This window comes from Arvicola amphibius, chromosome 1, assembly GCF_903992535.2.
Source record: "Arvicola amphibius chromosome 1, mArvAmp1.2, whole genome shotgun sequence".
Lineage (NCBI taxonomy): Eukaryota > Metazoa > Chordata > Mammalia > Rodentia > Cricetidae > Arvicola > Arvicola amphibius.
In genome coordinates, this window is record NC_052047.1 from 70,122,277 (window position 1) to 70,142,471 (window position 20,195).

The window sequence follows — 20,195 nt, forward strand, 5'->3', positions numbered from 1 at the left end:
CAGCACAAGGACACAGCCTCTCCTTCTGCACTGATGGGCTGGGATTACTCCGATGTCCTAGACGCTGGCAGCAGAAGTTGATGGAGAGCACCATGGGGACCTGGGTACACTTATGTAAGGGCATATGGAATCCACAGCACGATGTGTACATGTGCATTCAGTTTATGAGTGTGAATAACTTCATGTACATGAGCAGGCATACACGAGTGTCAGCATGGGTATCATGTAGATGTGTGCATGTATGCACGCATACACATTTGTACCATGAAACACATGGTAAGTGTCCTTGTGTTGTGTCTATGCATGCTGTGTGAGCATGTGTAGGTGTACACATTGCGCCCATGGGATTACCCCAACTTGGAAAAACATCCTGTCCTAACCCAGCTCCCCTTCTGCTATCTTACTTCAGTTTCTGCCCTATTCTTGAGTCATATCATATCGCCATCTGAACTCAGGGTAAGGTCATCACCGTTACCCAGCCCCTCTAACAGGGATACCCGGAATGCTGAGTCTAGTGGTGGACCGTGACTTCCAGAGCCCCGTTTCTTCCTGTTCCCATTCCTAACCACACGCCTATGTACCCCACTCTAGGAGAGAACCAAGGCTCCGTCCTGAGCACACAGCAGCCTTTCTTGTTCTTACCTTTTGGATCCCAGGGCAGCATCTGATGCTCCAGTCCCCAGAGCAGTACCTGCTCTTCCCAGGGCTCATCATTCTCGGCACCTCATGCCCCCTCCCATTTGCTCCTTCTGGAGATGTCTCAGGCTTCTGGCCTGGCTACAACACGTGCGGCCAGCTCCTTCCCCAAAACCAGGCTTCAACTCTGCACTTCACGTGTCCCAAGTATCCCCTGAGGCTCGTTAATCCCTTTCTAATAGGTTCAACGGCCCCATTCCTCTACAAGAGTCCCTCAGCACACGGCAAAAGTGGCTAGAACTAAATGGTGTTACTGCTTGGTTTCAAGCATTCAAGATTCTGCCTTCCACTGTGGTAAGGGGACGAATTTTCCATTTAATGAAGTTAGGCTGTGGGAGCCAATGTTAAATCAATTAAGAAGAGATCCATGATCACAGCACCAGTCAGAATGTGCTGGAGTTTGGGACCAGCATTCTTGTGAGAGCCACTGGCCCATCTGACCCTCTGGGAAGCTGAGGCTGCCTATGAACAGGACCTGGACACCTCCTGACCTGCAGAATAACTGCTGCCCAGACACCAATGGAAATCAAACATGAGGAAGGGACCAAGAAGCTCTCATACAGGGATAACCCAGGTGAAGAAGCCTGAGACCAAGGACAATTGGCTCCCATACCCTGCAAGTCTAGGGAAGAAACCAAAGAGGAGGGCAGGGCTTAACAGGGGGCCAGAGCGGGAGACTCACTCTGTCCACAGCACTCCTATGTGAAGTCAAGCAGCCTAAGGGAGGCTGAGAGCATCCAGGTGGGACCAGTGAAAGTTTGTGCTCCCCCACACCCCGTCCCAAAACCCCTCACAGCTGGTAGGCAGAGCAGCTGACTAGGGATCAGCCAGGATCAGCCTGAATCCTGTGTAATCCCTGATTAGGAAGTGAGGCCTGGGGTACAGAGAGCATGGGGTAGGGAGGGGCTTGAGTCTGAAGAGGGTTGATGGGAACCTGTAACCTAGTTGGTGGGTTGTAACCCTCCCAGGAGAGAGGGGGCCCAGTACCATCTGACGTCACCCACGTGTCCCTGTATTTTACTAAATGTCTTTTCCTTCTGCCCAGCCCCTTGCAGGATGACCAGATGCCACCATCCAGACATTCTCACAGCCCCCTCCTGAAAGACCCCTTTCCCTAGCCAAGCTCAACATAGACCTTACAAGGGCAGATCAGTGTCATAGCCTCTAAAGTGACGAGGTCACTTGGTGCTCCCCACAGACCTGGCCTTAGAGCAACCACCTGGCCATTACAGAGACCCCCAACGCAGATCATGTTTCAGGCTGACCCCCAACAAAAACAGTGTGGCCCTGGAGATCAGACGAGAGAGCACCCAAGTGCTGGCCAGAAGCTGTCTTGCACCCACCAGTGGAGAGCATCCCCTCCATGCTTTGTGAGTACTGACTGCTATCCACCCCCACCCCGCCCCACAACCCACCACCAGAAATAACCTGGCTGCACGCCTCACAACTCACCTCTGTTCCCCTCAGCTGACCATGGAGTGCCCTGGGGGTTCACACCCTCCAGAGGCTGCCCCTTACCCTGCTAAACCTGCAAACTGTGGATGCCCACCCTTGAGGACCGCTGTGAAGGCCTCTCTGCTCTGGCGACCTGCAACATCTCCTGACTCCGGCCTAACAGGTAGAGGTGATGGGGTAGGATACCCCAAGCCCACCGCTCATAGCTACTCACCCAGCCACTGTCCTGCCATGCTGAGGCCCTGGCCCAGCAGCCTGTTCTCTGAGAACATCTCAGCACCACCCCCAGCCCCGTGTCTCCCTGGAGGCGGGGGCAGCGGTGGCTGCAGCCTTGGATGTCATCCATCCCTGTAAGTGATACTGGCGGACAGTCGACAGACAAGCAGAAGAGCTACCTGCCTGTGCTTCTCTCCCTAACTCATCCTTAGCCCTGGCTGCACTCCCAACCTCCCCACCCAATGTCCAGCCTGGCATGTGCCAGAATCCCCAGGAGTTCCTTTCCCTGCCCTCTTGTCTGGGAAGGTCTACTCTCACCCAGGCAGCCCTTTCTCAAGGGTTCCTCATGCACTGGTGGTTCCTCACCACCGGCTCCTACCCAAATGTGGTGGCTGCATAGCAACGAGTCCAGGTCAGTAAAGCATTTGGGGGAGCCTTCCCACATGCATAAGCTCACGCATAAACACACACACTTTATGTCCGTAATCTGCATGTACTGAAACCCACTGCTTTCTTCACGTACTTTGACATGAATTTTGTGACCTGACAGATGCTGTACCCCCCCCCCCCACATATATCCACAAGCTGGGTTATTTCCAGAGACAGGCTAGTTGGCCATGCACCATAATGGGGGCTTGCTCCTCCATGGAGCTGCCAGGGCCACTTAAGTGCTACTTACATGGGGTGGGCAAGGGGCCAGGGAGAGTCGGAGATGGGCAGGGTGGGGGGCCCACTGGTGGGAGGCCCTCAGCTTCTGGGGTCCCTGAGCCCCGCCTCACTGAGTTCAGGATGTCAGAGATCCTGGGGGCTGGGGCAGAACAGACACACGTGAATACAGGCGGGGGGATCATGCAGGAAAGAGACAGAGAGCCAAGCCAGATAGTAAGGGAGGCCGGAGGGAGGTGTGAGGGCACCAGGAGTCACAGGGACACAGGGGATGGGGGACACAAACATTGTGGAAGGGGACATCGGGAATGCAGAGGCTTTTGTCCATTTTAGTGTGCTAAGCCGGAAGCTGCCATGGGCAGAGGATACCCTCCAAGGAGAGGCAACCTGGCCCCCAAGAAGCCAGAGGCTGTGGCTGCAAGTGACGGACCTTTGAGAAGTCTTGGCAGGTGGGTAAAGGAGTGGGTGGAGGGGAGGAGGGGTGTTCAGAAGAAGGACCTGTTTTGGCCCATGTGGGCAGCCTAGGCCAGTGGAAAGCCAGGCTTCTCTTCTGAATGTCTCCTTACCTACAAGGCCCTGGTTAAGGTTCCCATTCTGACACCTTCCTTGACCTCCCCTGCCTCAGTTAGTGAATGATGTTCAGGGACAGGGCACATCAGGAATCAGGGGCTGCTCTGGAGACAGGCTCCGGGGCACTGTGACCAGGGCAGGGAAGGGCCTGAGTGGCTAGAAAATTCTTGGTAGAGATGACCTGGGGACACGCCCCCCAGCTAATTATTTCACAGGGGTAGATCTGAATGAAGTGAGGTGAGCAGCGTGCAGGAAGGGAGTAGAGGAAGGAGATGAGCCAGAGGTGGGTCCAGGAGAAGCCAGGTAGCTGCCCAGCTGTGTTAATGCGTGTGCCTTGGATAAGGCCAGCCAGACTGGACACCCATCGGGCATCCTGGTCTGGGGGAGCTTGGCCGTGCATGACAGGTGCAGGAAGCTGAGCTCTGGCCATTCTCAGCGAGCCCTTGGGAGCAGAGGCAGCAAGCCCGGGGCTACTACTTACACGGGGTGGGCAGGGGGCCTAGGAGACCCGGAGACAAGCAGGGCGGGGGCCCCACTGATAGGGGTCCCTCGGCTTCTGGGGTTCCACAGCCCCTTCTCACCGAGTTCAGGATGTCAGAGATCCTGGGGGCTGGGGTGGAACAGACACACATGAACAGAAGGCAGACAGACATATGAGGAGACCGAGGAGACAACAGAATTGGCAGGACGCAGGCAAGAAGGGGTCCTGTTCTCGTCACAGGGGGATTTGGGACCTGGCTTCCTGTTTGGTGCCAGTCTCAGAAGAAGCCTCCAGAGGTGGTGTAGAGGGAGGCTTGGGTGGGCTCTGGAGGCCTAGAAGTCAAGGCCAAACCCTTCAGGGACCATCTAGTGGCCGTGATCAGGAAAGGAGGCAATGGCAGTACCCCCAAAGACCAATAGAGGCCTCTGGCTGGACAGAGGCAGCCATGGGGAGCCCCAGTCTGGGGGCTGAGGGTATGGCTAGAGCCAGGAATCCAGGCCGGTCCAGTCCTTGGCTCTTAAATGTCCCTTCAGATAGTTGCTAGGCCCTTCAAAGTCATCCCCACAGCAGCGGGGCCCAGGCTACTTACACGGGGCTGGAAGGGGGCTAATGGGAACTGGAGATGGGCAGGACAGGGGGCCCTCGGCTTCTGGGGCTCCTGAGCCCCTCCTCACCAAGCTCAGGACATCAGGGACCCTGGGGGCTGAGGCAGAACAGAAGCAAGCAGTGGATGGTAGACACTCAAGACAGAAGGTGGCAGAAAGAGCCAAGAGGCACAGGACGGCTGAAAAGGTTACAGTGTAGAACCCCAGACCACTGCCGGGGACCTAGAGGACAGAGGTGAGGAGGTCACTCTTGGGGGGCACCCATAGGTGTTAGAAGGGCTCGTTTTGTGGGCCCGTGCAGGCCCTGCAAAGATTAGGCTAGGTTTTAGAGTGGTCCTCACTGAGCATGGTGGCCTTGGGAACTGTCCTGGCTCCGTCTCAGCTCCTGTACATGACTGAGGTAGGAGTTTTTTTTTTTTTTTTTTTTGGTTTTTTCGAGACAGGGTTTCTCTGTGGTTTTGGAGCCTGTCCTGGAACTAGCTCTTGTAGACCAGGCTGGTCTCGAACTCACAGAGATCCGCCTGCCTCTGCCTCCCGAGTGCTGGGATTAAAGGCGTGCGCCACCACCGCCTGGCTTGAGGTAGGAGTTTGAAGGACACTCAGGGACAGCATCCTAGCTGGGGAGGAGCAAAGGGGTCAATTCTATCTGACCATCCTAAGGGCAGGTTAGGGCTCCACGGACAGCCTGAAGTCGTCAGACCTCGTTCTTGGGGAGTGGGGGACAAAGCAAGTGGGAGAGGCTAGGAGGACACTCACTGATAGTAGGCGACCTAGGGACATGACTGGCAGGGCTCAGGGTGTGGCAAAGAAGCCCACCTCAAGAGGGAGCTCCTGAGTCATCAAAGGAACCAACACTTCAGCTACCTGGCCACTCACTGGCCAGATGGACAGAACCGAAGCTTAGGAAATTTAAGTTGTGTCTTGATCAAATATCACACACATACTTCATACCCAGTGAGAAGCGAGTTCCTGGCTCCCAGGATGGAGAACTGTGACTTCCTCAGGTGTGCACTATACCTGAGATACCCCAGCCAGGATGTCCCAAACATGCTTTGACTCACACCAGGCAGACCCTGACAGCAGGGCCCTGAACCTCTATACCATGGCCTGCGCAGCAGGACCAGAGATGCTGCAAGACCCACCCACTGCCAACACCACGGCCCAGATGACCAGGCGAGGTCTCTGTGCAGGTACCTTTGGCATCTTCATCCTCTATGGTTGTGTTGGTGCTGTCGGAAGACTCCTGAGGAAACAGAGAGACAGGGGTCAAGATGTGGTCAAGGACAGGCAGGACACCTCCATCTGTGGAGTGAGCCTGGGTTCCAGCTTGGCCCTACGCCTGGCTACTCCTGAGGATTTCAGGAGACAGACCCTCCCAGTGACTGGGGAGAAAGGTCTAACCGTGTATGTTCTCAGGAGGGTTTCCACCCTGGGGCTCATTCTGTCCCCTGCAGGCCACTATATTTCCAACAGCAAGGGCTTCAATCTCACCTTCCCCAAGAGACAATGAGACACTCGGCTGACTCTGGGAAGAGACCTTTTGAAACCCCAAGATGGAAAAACATGGGGCTTGGCTGACTTTTAGTGATGGAAGGCCCGAAACCTAGGCAGTGGGCAGTCGTGGTTAGCAGTTTTTATGAGAGGGTCACCTTCCCCGAGAAGAGATGAGGTCCCTAATGCCACTGTCCAGCCTAGGCCTGGAACTTTAGCAAGGCCCAGCTTCTACCACCTTCAAGTGGCGGCTGACTTCTGAGCACCTCTCTACCAACACGTCCCCCAGAAAACCAAAGAAACCTCTCACAGGTCTTTGGTACAGATACTGACTGAATGTGGCTCCTGGAAAAAACTGGGAGCCTTCAAATATAAGGTCAGACCTTACTCTGTCCCAAAGGTTGACTAGTAGTCCCTCAGAGAGGAGTATGACCTCACCTGACATGAGGGCCCAAAGGGTACCAGTCACTCAGGTGGGAGGAAAACAGACATCTGGCATTTTGAACACATATAGCTGCCCCTGGTCCCTGGCATGGAGAAGGGCCAGGTGCATGTTCTGGCCTAAGGAAGTGGGGGTACCCCCTGTGTCACCTTGTCAGACAGTTGGGGAGCCCAAGCCCACATCTGACCTGACAGCCCAGCGCAGGTTCTAAGACCTGCCCATCTCTCCCACCTCACAGAAAGCCAGCCCCTCCCGGCCCCAGGTGATGATGCCAATGTGATGGGAGCAGATGGTAGAGCAGAGAGGAGCAGGAAGCGCTGGGGCCACACTGGGGGGGTGAAGGTGGAGAACAGTCAAGGAGCAGAGACCAGGCTCCTGGGAAGCAGACCGAACCCAAGGCCTGCAGCAGGCGGCACTCCTGAAGCTGCGAGCTCCCTTCAATGGAGTCACTGTGTCCCTGCCATGGCCCCAGGCAGGCAGGCTTGTGGGCTACCTATCAGGTCACTACACATCTGCTCTCTATCATAGGCACAAATGCTTCTCCCAGGTCACCGTCCACACCCTCCTCCTGGGCCCATACCTCCTGCCCAAGGAAAGGGCGAGGAGAGAGGTGGCGGCAGTACCTTAATCCCGTCCACTGGGTTATGGATAACGGTGGTTTGAGGCTCCTATAGAGGGCGGCAGACAGAGGAAGGAAAGAAAGAGAGGGAGAGTGAGAAAGAAGGAAGCAGAGGGTAGGGAGCCGGGGAGCCAGAGGAGTGGGCAGCAACCAGGGTCTGCCCAGAGAGAGTGGAGAGCAGAGGGACAGGGATGGAGGAGGCAGGCGGTCAGCAAGATGGCCCAGTAGGGATGGAGGCAGCGGGTGGTCAGCAATGGCCCTGGGTGGGGGTAGAGTAGGCTCAACATGAGGGGACCAGCAGATCTGCCAGGCCGGAGGCCAGGGAAGACGGAGCTCATGGGGCCTGAGAGAAACTGTAGGTGTGTGTGGGCTCTGGAAGTTCTCCTCACCTCCTGCCCCAGCATGGGAGTGGGTGCAGGATTAGAGATGTTGTGGGGGTTGGGGTGGCACATGGGATGGACGGGGTCCAAGGTGGGGCTGGCTGTGAGGCCGGTGTGAGCCACCCCAGGCACCAGGTGAGCGGACGCCTGGCACTCTCCTGCCGTAGCCCCACTGCTCTGAGCGATTCCCAAACTACAGCCAGGATGGATCTCTTCTATGCTCCCCTAGTTTGGCAAAGCCAGATTCTATGGGGAACACCTGCCTGGGGCCTGTGGGGGATACTGAAGAGTACTACTTCACACTCCAGACCCACGAGCCACAGCTCAGAAGGTTGGTGCCTGAGACCACAGCTCCACATCCCCAGGAACGCAATGTTCACCTGAGCAAGTGACCCAGGGCAAGGGGGCCAGAGGACAGAGTTGGCCCATTGCCTTTTTAAGGAACAAGAAAGAATATAGTAGGGGTATAATGGACACCCTTTAACCCTCCTCAGCAGGGGTTCCCGAGCTTCCTCCCCTGTAATCCACAGACCAATACGGTATGTGGCTTTGATGAAATAGTCCCAGATGGACGAGCCTACTGTTTCTTCAACCACACGCCTCCCCTCCACACCAACACGGCCCTGCTTCTCCTCATTAGACTCCAGGGTACGATCCCTGAAGATTCCAATCTGAGCCCCTCTAAGCTAGACTGGCCAGCTGTACAAGCTGAGGGCCTTGAAGAGACAGCAGGCCACTGGCCTACCCCCTCTCCGCCATGGCATCCTGATGGTCTTTTGCTAGAGCTTCTTGAGGCAGAGTAGTCCAGAAGTCACTCCAGCTGGGAAGCCAGATCTCTCCCCAGCACCGGCTACCTCAAGGTCCCAGGGAAGGGCTCACCAAGCAGTCTTGCACCTGCCTGATTTGGGGCACCCTGACCGTGGCTTCTCCTCTTGGGAAACCCCTATTTATGCTGCTCTGTTCTGTCCCCACCTGGGACTGATTTGGTCAGAGACAGGCAGTCTCACCAGACCCTGCCTGGCAAGGCCTCTCTGTCAGTGAGCTGAGGCAAGGGCAGGGGCTCAGTACCAGGGCGGCAGGAGGGAGGGATCCTTTGGGGCTGGTGATGGCCGAGCTGTTTTTGGTGCTGTTTGTCTGTGGCTGTGGAGAGAAGGGAGAAGAGTCATTAGGGAAGAAAGGGGACTTTCCCTGCCAGCATCTGCGGAGGAAGGCATGGTCAAGCCTCTCAAACTAGAACCTTGGGGTTAGTGGCAAAGCTGCAGGCTCTGGCATCCTCCCCTGTACCCTACAAAGGGCTTACTTGGTGCCTCACCTTGACTCCATCTGCTTTCTTGTTGAGTAAACTCTTGGCTGCTGCATTGGGAAGGAAGGAGGGATAGTGAGTTCTTAGGGCCTAGGGTCACTGTAGGCCCCTCCCCTCCCCCTGCCCTTCCCCCTTTTTCAGGAGTGAAGCTCAGGACCTGAGGTCCAGTAGCCTGAGGCCGGAAGCAGATGTAGCCTTGACATCCAACCTGGCCCTAGCAGCAGCAGAACCTCCAGGGGTGCTGAGCCAGGCTGCCCGGGGAGCCTCATCCACGACTACCCTACCCCAGCATCTTCAATGATTCTGAAGCTCCAGGCAAGGCACTCAGGAGCCTCCTTGTCCTTGTCTATGACTCCTGAAAGGCTGGCAGGATGATCTGCCCCCGCCCCCAGCCCCCACTTCCCAGGACGGCGCCAGGTCAGGATTGGTAGGAATTAGGATGCAAAGGGAAAGTCATGCTCAACCTGGCCCTGCCCTCTGCAGCCCTGCGTTCCCACTAGAATGGTGGTGAGCCGAAGCTGGCTGTCACACCGAAGGGCTAGTCCCAGCCCCCCGCCCCTCCATCTTTTGATGGACAACAAACTTCTGCACCAGGGCTACACCGCTTGGCCTCCCTGTCCCTCCCCTTGAATGGCCCCAGCAACCCTTGCCATGAGACCCCTTGGTGGCTGTGATTGCAGCCAACACCGGCCCCTTTGCCCACAAGCCCTGGCAGATACCTGGGCTCAGCAGATGGAACTCTTGGTTCCAACACTGCCCTCAGAGATCAGGATGGTCCTTCTTTTGCCCCCACCCTTCACTCCCACACTTAGGTCCTCTGGAGCAGAGCTTAGCGTCTTAATTACAGATTTAAAACAACAAAAAAACGGAGAGCGAGAGAGGAAGTCAGCTTACCTTACAGAAAAGGAAAGATGAGGAGAGGAGGGAGTGAGGAAGGAAGAGAGGAAGAGAGAGAAAACAAGATTTGTGTTGGTTCAGAAAGGCCCCACACGGGGCAGCAAAGCCAGCCTGTCCTGGCCCAGTGTTCCCCAAGAAGAGTCAAGTAGCCACGTGGCCAGCACAGCAGGTTAGAGGCAGCCATGGCTGGCACAACATGGGGGCGGTACACAACTTCTTGTTCCCAGGGCCCTTACCCATAACGTCCCGGACAGCTAGACACTGGCTGACCATACCCAAGCTCAGGCTCTCCTGCCCTCTAGGGGAACCTGTGCTACCTACAGCAGACTTGGTGGGGACATGGGGGCAGCACATTTAGACCTAAGGCCATAATCCAATCAAACCCAGCCTTCTGTCACAACAGCAATGTCACTGATATGATCAGAAACACAAACTTCTCGGCCACACTTTCTCGAGTGAGAACTCTTAAGGGTGTCGTATTTGCCTGTGGCTCTGCGGGTGATTCTTCCCAGAGACCAGAACCAGGCCCCACTGCTGCCACTGTCCTCACCAGTCAGGTGACACAACTTGATCGGGCCCAGGCTTTGTATGCTGGGACACAGGGACATGGCTACCTGACGCTGCTTCTGTGGTGCACACTGGTTTCTGAAAGCCTTCCCCTCTCAGAGTCTTCGGTACTTGTCTCAAAAAGTTCTGTTACAAGCAGTCTCTCTGAAATGACCCTGCCCTTCACATGTCGTCTTCAGGCCTGGGGTACCCTAGACCCTCAATCCCAAGGTATCCCCAAGGGGGCTTCCTAGGGCTAGAAATGCTGACTTCCATATCTCTGCAGAGTAGACCATGAAGCGCCCCTGGCACTGTGGCTAGACTCCCCCTAGAGTTAAAGACAGGCTGCTGTTTGTTAGCCTGTGGGTGCTGTTCCTTCTCTTCTCCATCTTCCCACATGACTCATCCCTAGAGACACCGGCACTGCCCCGGCAACATGGGCTTTCTTGGCCTGAGTGCTGGCTCTACTGCTAAGGCTGAAGTCAGAGATCTGCTCTCTGCCGGAGACAGACTCCTCCCCGAAGCCCGAGGAAGTAAGACATTCCTGTCTTGAGGATGCTTGTGATGGCTTTCTGGGCAGCAAGGGAAGAGGAGCATTTCTAAGACGTGGCCATTTCAACAGGCAGTTTGCAGAAAGCAGGGTTGCCCCTCCCAGCCCTCCCCCGCAGACCATACAGCCAACCCAGCATTTCCCCTAGTGGATTCTGAGCTGGAACCCGTGAAGGTCAATACTGGCCTGAGAGTCAGTTGTGGTGTCGCGGTACCCTGCCCCCCCGCCCCGGGCATCCTTGGAGGGTTATCGCAGGAAAGGGCCCCCTGGGAGGGTTAGGCCCTGAGAGACCCCAGCACTGTCCTTGATCTTAGACGGGGTCCACTGAAGTCTTCAAGTCTATCGAAACGACAGTTTCGAGCCGTGCTACTGGAGATTAAGTTCTTTGTGGAAAGCAAACGGCGCTAGTTTGCAGGTGGACGTGCTATGCCGCAAACTTGGACGGGGGAGGGAGGGGGCCTGGAGAGCCCAGACAGACGTCAGTGTCACCTCGGCACCCTCCCACTCCTCGCACCAGGAGCCCATGTGTGCTCCGGTCACGGCACGGGTGCGTGGCCCAGCCTCACTGACTGCATTAGTCCTCTGATTCCTGGAGGCTGTCTCTCTCCAGCATTCACATCTGTCCTCGACTAACTATGGCTCACCGCAGCCAGGAACCCGTGCCCGCCACTCACGCCGCAGTTTGAGTAGGGGCAGCCGGAGCCAAAAGTGGTCTGAACTACCACGGGATTCCAGACGCCTAGAGCTGCGGCTCTTCTAGCCTGTGCCTCCAACTCAGGAGGACGGTTGTCAATCCCAGGCCTCAGGTCAAGCAATTACACCCAACCCACAGCCAGCCTGAGTCACAAGGCACAGATCTGCTCAGTGGGGGAGGGGTGGTGGAAGCCAGACTGCAAGGCGCTCTACAGCAGGGTCTTCCCGCTGTCCAAGGGTCTCTGCCACACTGGAATGTCTGACAGAGACACGGAGGAGGAGACCCCCAGTGTGTGTCCTTAGCATGTCGTGGGGTCAACCTAACGGAGTCGATGGGACCTTCATCTCTGCCTCGCTCACTGTCTAGTCACTATGGACAGCCATGCTGAGCTGTTTGCATGCACTGACCTCCCTCCAGGACAGAGTGACCCTCAGCACCTGGGGCAGAGCCACAACATGCAGGCAGCCTCATGCAAGGTTGCCCTTGCTCACTTGCAGGCAGGCGAGCATTGCAGCAGGAATCTTGGGCAGTGCATGGCTCAGAGGTGACCTGTCTCACACCACTGTCCCCTGGCAACAGGCCTCCCTGGCAGCCACTAGCATCATCTTTATATTTTATATATATAATGAACCTAGCCCCTCCTGGGTTTCAGAAAGGCTATAAAATGGATTCGGGACCATCCATGCTGGGCCCGGGTGAGCAGAACAGACCCCTCCTAGGATGGACGACCTGAGCATCCCCCAGGAGAAGGATCTGGGAATTGTGAGGTGGATCCAGGCAGGCCTGTGGAAAGGGCTGGACCTCAGACTGTGAAACCTGCGCCCTGCCCTCCACCCACACTTGAGGCTGTCGGGGAAACTGAAGCTTGGCTGAGCCTGTGTGCTGCTCTAGTGTACTAGCACTCAGTGTGGATGCTGGCTGTGGAGCCCAGGATGAGGCCTCGGGGTTACTTAGTTCTCAGAGGGTCCCACACCAAAAAAGAAACAGGTTGTCAGAGGCCACCTCCTCCCTCAGGGACTTTGGAACAGAGTAAGAAGGGACTTCAGAAGGGAACCTCCGGCCCCAGACACTGACACTATCCCACATTCTGGGGAACTCAGGAGCACAGTCCACCAGATCCATCTATCCCAGGGGAAGAACGGACCTTGGGCCCTACAGCTCCTTGGGACTTCCTTACCTCCCTAACCCTGATCTAAGGGCTCCCCTTCCAGGACTGAGACCCTCCAGCAGCAGGTCAGGGTCATTCTGAACTGGGTCTCCAGACTCCCAAAGGCCAGGACCTGAGGGTCTCAGCCAAATGCATCTCGGGTTTGATGCGACCTCTCTTTTTCTAGACAGGAGCACAAGGCAGTCATATTGCCCAGGGTGGGGCCTCTGCTGGGATGTGACTGTGACAGGAGCAGAGCTCCCGGGGGCTGCCAGCCTCTGGGGAGGCTCTGGGGGCCTGGCCAGTGGCTGCGTGCAGCAGGGGGGCTGCATGCCAACAGGAGGGATGGGCAGGAGCAGGTGGACACTGGGCAAGACACATCTACCTTGTTCCACCAGCCCCATGGTGGTGCCGGAGGCCGCGGTGGACATTGTGGCCGGAGCGGTGGTCTGTCTGCCCACTGTTAGCACCAGGTTAGAGACGAGGGGGGAAGGGGGCGGACACAGACGGGGTGGGGCGAGGTGAGGAAAGAGAAGAGACAAAGGAAGCAGAAGAAGATTAGAGTTAAAGTTTAGGTGGGGGATGGCTCCAGAATCCCTTTCTCAGGAGAGTGGAACAAGATTGGGCCGATAGACACCAAAAAGCGTTTGCCTCCTTTCTCCTTAGAACACCCCAGTGGGGCTTCTTGTGCCCGGTGGGGCATGCGGGGCACACAGCAGACAGGACAGTCCCATTAGTGTTGGTGTGACCATGTGCCCATTCCTGGCAGGACAGCATCACAGCAAAGTAACAGGAGGCAGGGTACCAGATGCAGACGGACAAGGAGAGACGATCATGAACGCTCGCACACTCAGTGTCAGACGACGGAGAAGCCACAGACATAGCTGTCCGGGCACTAGGGCCGACACTGTCTCCCCAGGTGGGCCCCATGGGTCTCTAACAGACCCTTGAGACTTCATTTTCCCATTGCCCACCCTGAGCACAGACCTCAGTCTCGCCCGCCCGCCCGCCTTCAGCTATCTCCCACACACAACACGATGCGAGTGCCGAGGACACGGAGGCCACAGGGCTGCCCAACAGACGCTTGGACGGATGCGGGTGGCAGGCCAGGTGTTGGCAGCACAGACACTGGGGCGTCAGGTGAGGGACACAGACCCAACAACACGGAGGAGGCGGGACTGGGGCACAGCAGACCTCAGGAGCTACCCAGTGAGGGAAGCCAAAAGGCCTTCTTGGAAGTGGGTCTTAGAGGTGAGGACAGGAGTTGGGCCCCACCAGCCTGGAGGAATGGGACTGGAGGCTGGTGAGGAAGGAGGGGGCTTTCTGTAGAAAGGACGGAAACACGTCCTTGCTGGAGAAGAATGTCTCACCTGAGAAATTCCGTGTGGCCAACATAGTGGTGAGGATGGCTCCCTACGGAGAAACAGAGCCAGGGTCAGGGTCACCCTGTTCGTGTCTGTATCCTGCTGGCTTCTAGTCAGAAGACGTGTGTGTGTGTGTGTGTGTGTGTGTGTGTGTGTGTGTGTTCCAGAACCGAGCAGCACTGAGGCGAGCCACATGTCCACAGTTAAAGCTCACACTATCCACAAATCAGTGTCAGACTCCTGAGAAGTAGGCACGGGCAGGAATGCCAGCCACCATGACCGCTCCTCTGGTCCAGGGCAGTCACAGTCAGAGGTATCCTCGGGACCTTGGGGAAACTCCAACAATGGTTCATAGTCCTAGCCCTGGCCTTGACTGAACAGCAACTATCAGGGTCAGCCCTGCTACCTGCCTCCCGAGCCTGCAGGGCCCAGCAGGATGCTTCTTCAGCTCTGTCTTTTACAAAACCTACTCTGGGCCAGTACTGTCCTCAGGATGCTGAAGTGGCCAGCCCTGCACCCAGGCAAAACTCTGAGCCTCTGAGCTGCCACGGCATCTGGAATCCTCTGATCTGGACTTGGAAGCAGGCGTAGATTTGGGGGCTTCTCCTTCCTCCTCGTCTCCAGGTCCCACTGACACCCCCACTTCAGTATGGGGCCCACCGGGACATGTAGACAAGAGGATCGGGGGTGAGCCATGCCTACCTTGAGCTTCCTCCTGGCATTGAACTTCTTCAGGCATTCCACAGTCTCCTGTCTGTGCATCATAGAGGCCACCGTGGAGCGTTGCTATGGGGAGAAGGGAAGTCGTGGGGCAGTGAGGAGCAGGCTTAGGAGACAGGATCAGGGTAGGGGCATTTTTGGGCCCCACACACTGAGTACTACTAGCCGCCATGACAACAAGAGACCCCTTGTTCCCATCTGCTGTCCCCAACTTATTTCCAAGTTCAAGTCTTGCCCTTCACAGACCAGGGGGGTGGCCAGACATGAGGAACAGAACCTCAGAGCCATCTTGGGGGTCCTGGATGTGCCCACTAGGAACTGGACCCTAGAGGTGGCCAAGGATGACTTACGCAGACCCATGGATGCTTCAGGGCCTCATGGGCCGTGATGCGTTTGGCAGGGTTGATGGTCAACATCTGGTTGATGAGGTTTTTGGCTTCAGGAGTGACGGTGTCCCACTCAGGGGATGGGAACTACAGGAGGAAGTGGGCACAGACAAGGCTGAAGCCCCTCCCCAGGCAGAGGCCACAAAGAGGAAGGGAGACCCGGGGTGTGGCAGTCCCCACCCTCCACGCCGGCCACACTCACGTCATAGGCCCCAGCCTTGATCTGCTGGTATAGCTTGTGCTGGTCCTCATCCCAGAAAGGTGGGTAGCCCACCAGCAGGATGTACAGGATCACCCCTGTGGATGGGGAGGTGAGCAGCATAGCCCTGGAGGGCACCAGGGTCAGTCCTCGGTGTCCCTTTGCCCGCCCCATGCCATGGGGAGCATGGCACTAACAGCCTGTACTTCCTGCTCCATCTCTACCCTACTTCACTAGGGAGCCTGGCCAGTCCCCTCTGTTGTATGCCCACCAGAAAGAGAAGGTCCCAGCTAAGGAGCCTGTGGTCTGACAGCCCTGGTCCCTGTATCCTGGTGTCCACTGGCTCTGGACACAGACCTATAACGAGCACAGGCAGACAAACATAATGCCCTGGGGCAGGCACACTGGCAATTCTAGTCAGGGAGTGAGATCCCTGCCAAGGCAGCCCAAATGCAGGTGTGACACACACGACTGGTTCACGGCCCTGAGATACACGGCCACACACACGGTCATCATGCACCCCGATCACCCCTCACACACAGGTCTTACCACATGCCCAGATGTCCACAGGCTTGCCGTACGCCTCCTTCCGAAGGACCTCAGGGGACAGGTAGCCCGGCGTTCCCGCAAATCCTATCAGAGGGGAAGGGACCATGAAGGGTCATGAGGGGCTGCCAGGACCCCCTGCCCACCCCCTGACACTCACCAAACCACGCCTGCTGGTCTCCCTGCACCTCGATGGCCAGGCCGAAGTCTGCCAGTTTCACTGCGGCCCCTTTGCATTTGCTGGCCAGAAGCAGGTTCTCAGGCTACAGGGAGACAGCCATCAGGGCAGTGTTCACACCGCAAGCAGTTGTGGGGGCAGGGGACAAAACAGAGGTGGCGGCAGTTGGCTGGACAGAGAGGCACAGCCTGCCTCCCAACATGGGTATCCTTGGGCACGACTGAGTCCTAGACCTATATGCTATACTCGATTCCTCTCTGGGGACAAGGACAGCCATCTTAGTCATTCAAAGGGAAGTTGGCTCTCAGCTTGCACTTGGGTATCCTGCTTCCTAAAATGGGAACAAAACCTGTAGGTCACCCTCACGAACAACCACACCAGGTCCCATCGCTGGGCTACAGTACAGGGCTAACCCACTGACAGAGGGCCGGTCCTGCCCCTCGCGTTTCAGACATTGGAGAGTTCAGGGGTTCACAGGACATGGAAGAACACCCAGGGTCTACAACGCCTGGGTCAGCCCAGGACATCTACCTGCCGGGCACAGTCTGTTCACCAAGTCCCACCCAGCTCCAGCCAGCACTACCACATAGGACAACACGGGACAGAAAGGGAGCATGGGCTGCTTGGTTGGCTGCATCCACAGGTGGGAAAAGCTTCCTTAAGGAGAAGCATCCTTGCTTCAGCTGGAGGGCATTTGTTTCATCCTGAAGAAGCGCCCAGAGAGACTGTTGTCTCTGGGTTGTTGAGTCTGAGAGACTCCTCTGCTATGGCTCTCCCTGGCCTTTCTGGCCAGCCTCCACTCACAGTAGCATTCTGGCTTGTCCCTCCTGTCCTTGCAGCTGCATTAGCCTCCAAGGAGCAGGTCTCTGGCTGTCAGTTCTCAGAGCTCAGCAGGACGTTCCTGGCTCCTGACCACCAGGGGACTCCTCAGCCCTCAGGTTCCTTTGGCAAACTGGAAAGGCACCCTCAGTGTTCCACAGAGGCACGTCAATCCTGGGATCATACTGCAGCCAGACCACATACTGCCATATGGCCTGCTTTTGTTATCTGTCTCAAAGACTTCACATGGCATAATGGTGTCTCTTGGAATCAAAGTGTGCCCACTCTATACAGAAGGATGTGGGCTTCCTGAGTTGGGTGCTCTGGGCCTATGGGCAGACGGGAGCTCTAGCAGTGGATGCAAAGTTGGCAATGCCAAAGCTACAGTCCCCCTAGAACTCCCTCCCCACTGGTGATAAGCAGGGGTCAGGCTCAGCCTTGCCCATTTTGATTTTGCCATTGTGAGCATGGCAGGGGCTCCAAGCTTCACTCTGGGACCCCACCCCTTCCTGCAGGAAATTATGATGGGGAATATGGAGGCCCTAAAAGGTACAAGGCAAGGACCTTCAGGACCTTGGAGGGAGGCAGCGGTTGAGTCCTAGAGGCTGGGCTGCACTCTGGCTCCTGCACAGCAACCATGGAGACACAGCAGCTAACCATGCTCTCTCCTGCCTTGAGCAACTGCGTAACATCAACCTATTGTGCTATTTGTGGGTCTGCCTCATCAAGATGGGCATCAAGGTGGGATTTCTCTCTGGGAAAGGCGGGACAGTATATCCTCTCCACAGGAAGATCTTGTCGGTCCAGGTCTGGAGACATAAGGGGACACATACATCCTCGTCTATGCTTCAGCCTCAGCATTCACTCTCTGAGAAAGGAGTGCGTGCACCTCATAAAATGGGGGACATGTGCCACCATCTCAGGGGCCTTGTGCCAGTTAAGACAGAGAGGACTCTCAAGGAAGCACGGACACAGGAAGAGATGCAGGGAACATCGGGAACATCCCGGGTCTACTGTGTGTGACATCCTCCTCAGAATAGCTGCAAATGTTGGCCCCTGGCCTATGGCCTAAGGAAGAAGTGACCACACCAGTCCACACCAATGTGAGGGGAAGGCTGGCCTTGAAGACATTCAGGTCAGGACTGGCATTACACTGTCCCCAAACAGGTGGACTCAGCAAGAGGCTGAACCAGGCCTTGAGAAAAGAGAGATTCTAGGAAAGAAGTGGGGAGGGAGAAAGAGAGGGGCTTCTGAGAGTTTGTAGTCTATTTTCTTTTCATAAGGCAGGGTCTCATGCAGACCTGGCTAGCCTCGAACTTGCTATGTAGCCTAGGCTAGCCTTGAACTCGTGAGCCTCTTGCCTCAATCTTTTGGGCACTGGAATTAAAGGGATGAGCCATGACACACAGCTACAAATTTTCTTTTGAACAGAGCCTGGAGCCCATAGTCTAGCCATGGACAGTAGAGAACTGGAGAGACCTGAGAGGAGCTGGCTAAGCCAACTCAGCTACTCCCATCACCTCTCCCGGGTCACCTGTGTCCCCACCCTCGAGAGCTGCATCTTGGTGGAAGATTAGAAAGTGAGAGTCTGAGTATACGTCTGTTAACAGGATGGTTCTAGAAGGCTGGGTCCTCCAGCAATAGAGGCACTGGGGTGTAAGTGTGCAGCTACTTCTCACATATATGCACACACATGCATACACACACCCAGTTACTGATATACACATGCACCCATGCCTCGATGTACACACGTATGCGTGTGACCCTGTACGGAGAGACACACATGCACTCACACTCCTTCATGCGAGCATACAGTATGCACATACACCTTCCCCACCCCACCTCCCTCTTAGTCCACACCTCCTTTCACACAGTTTGTAGGTGTGGGGGACAGAGCCTATCACAGAGCGGGGTAGAGACTCACCTTGAGGTCTCTGTGGACGACCCCCATTTGGTGACAATGGAGAACAGCCTCGAGGATCTGCTGGATGCAGTGACTATGACAAACAGCAGGCAAGTTAGTTGAATGGTCTTGGGGTGGCCAGGAAAGGAGCAGCAACAGGAAGCATGGGGAAAGGCAGGCTGTGGAGCACTGGGGTTCAATCCCTAGCCTGGGGGAGCAAGGAGGATGTAGGGAATCATGGGGAAAGGAGATGCTAGCCACAAGGGAGAGGAGAAATCCTTGCTCAGCCCCAAGGGAAGCCATTCTAGTCCTTGCTCTGCCTCTTCTTATGGGCCCAGGTCTGCTTAAGTCTGAACCAGATCCACAGAGCTAACTCTGAAGGGAAAGGCTATAGTGTCCAGGTTACCCCTTTAAGGCTGAGATAGGCAAGGCTGACCCTAAGCTGAGGGCAGGGATGTCAGCAGTAAGTGAGCACCGTGGGCTAGAGAGTGCGGAAACTCATGAAAGGAAGGGTGGAGCAGGCAGGAGCATGGGTGCCGTGGTACGGAGATGAGCTTGTCTGCTTCGGGGTAGTGACGATGCATTACTGTGTGCTGCTTCGTCTAATAGATATGGCACCTGGACATCCATCAGCCAGCCTGGCTCAATTCATGTGAGGACATCCAGCTCCGCTTCCAGGAGCTGTTGTGCAGGGTGCCTCTCTAGCTTCAGCACAGGTGTCCCCTCTATTCCAGCTCTCTCCTAGTTAATGACATCTTTCAGAGTCAGCCTCAGACCCTTCCTGTCCGTCTACACATCGGACTCTGGGCCACCAGTGCATGTATACTCTGTAGCCTGTGCTCAACAGGCCCCAGTCCCTGTAGCCCCTGGAGCTAGGCACAAGTCCCATGGGCTCCTACCCTAGAGACAGCGGAGGGACCAAAGGTTGGCTTCCCTGGGGTATGGAGTGCAGCTTTCTCAAACAGCGCCCCTCCCCTTGAGTCTGGTCATATGTGAATAAGGCCAGCACTGTGCCAAAAATTCATTTAAGTTTTCTACCCTGTGGCGCTCACTCGTGACATCCTAATGGGTAGGAACCTGAGGTTTCTGAGTTCAGAAAGAACCATGTCCACTGTGTGGGAGGCAGCCTCTGTAATGTTGTGGACCAGAGCCGGCACCTTCCTCAGTGAGCTTCCTCTAGCTCAGTCTCTCGGGAGATCATTTAAGTCCAGTCAAGGCTCTAGCCAGGCCCTGTGGCCTATCGTCCATGATGGTATGACCAGTATGTGTGTGGTAGTGCACACTGTCTGACCCTCCTGTCCTGGGTCCCCAGGGAAAGCACC

At 56.2% G+C, this 20,195-nt stretch overlaps 1 protein-coding gene across 18 annotated transcripts in view; it reads right to left on the reverse strand.

Moving 5' to 3' along the window:
• Positions 1-20,195, reverse strand: part of Camk2b (calcium/calmodulin dependent protein kinase II beta) — an 86,960-nt gene that overhangs the window by 1,592 nt on the left and 65,173 nt on the right. Inside the window, exons 6-20 of one of the 18 annotated variants that reach the window (XM_038321235.1) lie at positions 18,895-18,967; positions 16,134-16,236; positions 15,977-16,060; positions 15,431-15,525; positions 15,193-15,315; positions 14,825-14,908; positions 14,129-14,171; positions 13,144-13,218; positions 8,934-8,971; positions 8,690-8,761; positions 7,246-7,290; positions 5,884-5,932; positions 4,674-4,787; positions 4,085-4,213; positions 3,047-3,175 (exon numbers count right to left, since the gene is read on the reverse strand). In XM_038321235.1, coding sequence (XP_038177163.1) covers positions 3,047-3,175; positions 4,085-4,213; positions 4,674-4,787; positions 5,884-5,932; positions 7,246-7,290; positions 8,690-8,761; positions 8,934-8,971; positions 13,144-13,218; positions 14,129-14,171; positions 14,825-14,908; positions 15,193-15,315; positions 15,431-15,525; positions 15,977-16,060; positions 16,134-16,236; positions 18,895-18,967 — 1,256 coding nt within the window. Of the gene's footprint in view, positions 1-3,046; positions 3,176-4,084; positions 4,214-4,673; positions 4,788-5,883; positions 5,933-7,245; positions 7,291-8,628; positions 8,639-8,689; positions 8,762-8,910; positions 8,975-13,143; positions 13,219-14,128; positions 14,172-14,824; positions 14,909-15,192; positions 15,316-15,430; positions 15,526-15,784; positions 15,818-15,976; positions 16,061-16,133; positions 16,237-18,894; positions 18,968-20,195 lie in introns of all 18 variants that reach the window. The other 17 variants (XM_038321251.1, XM_038321259.1, XM_038321297.1 and 14 more) reach the window with 17 other exon arrangements.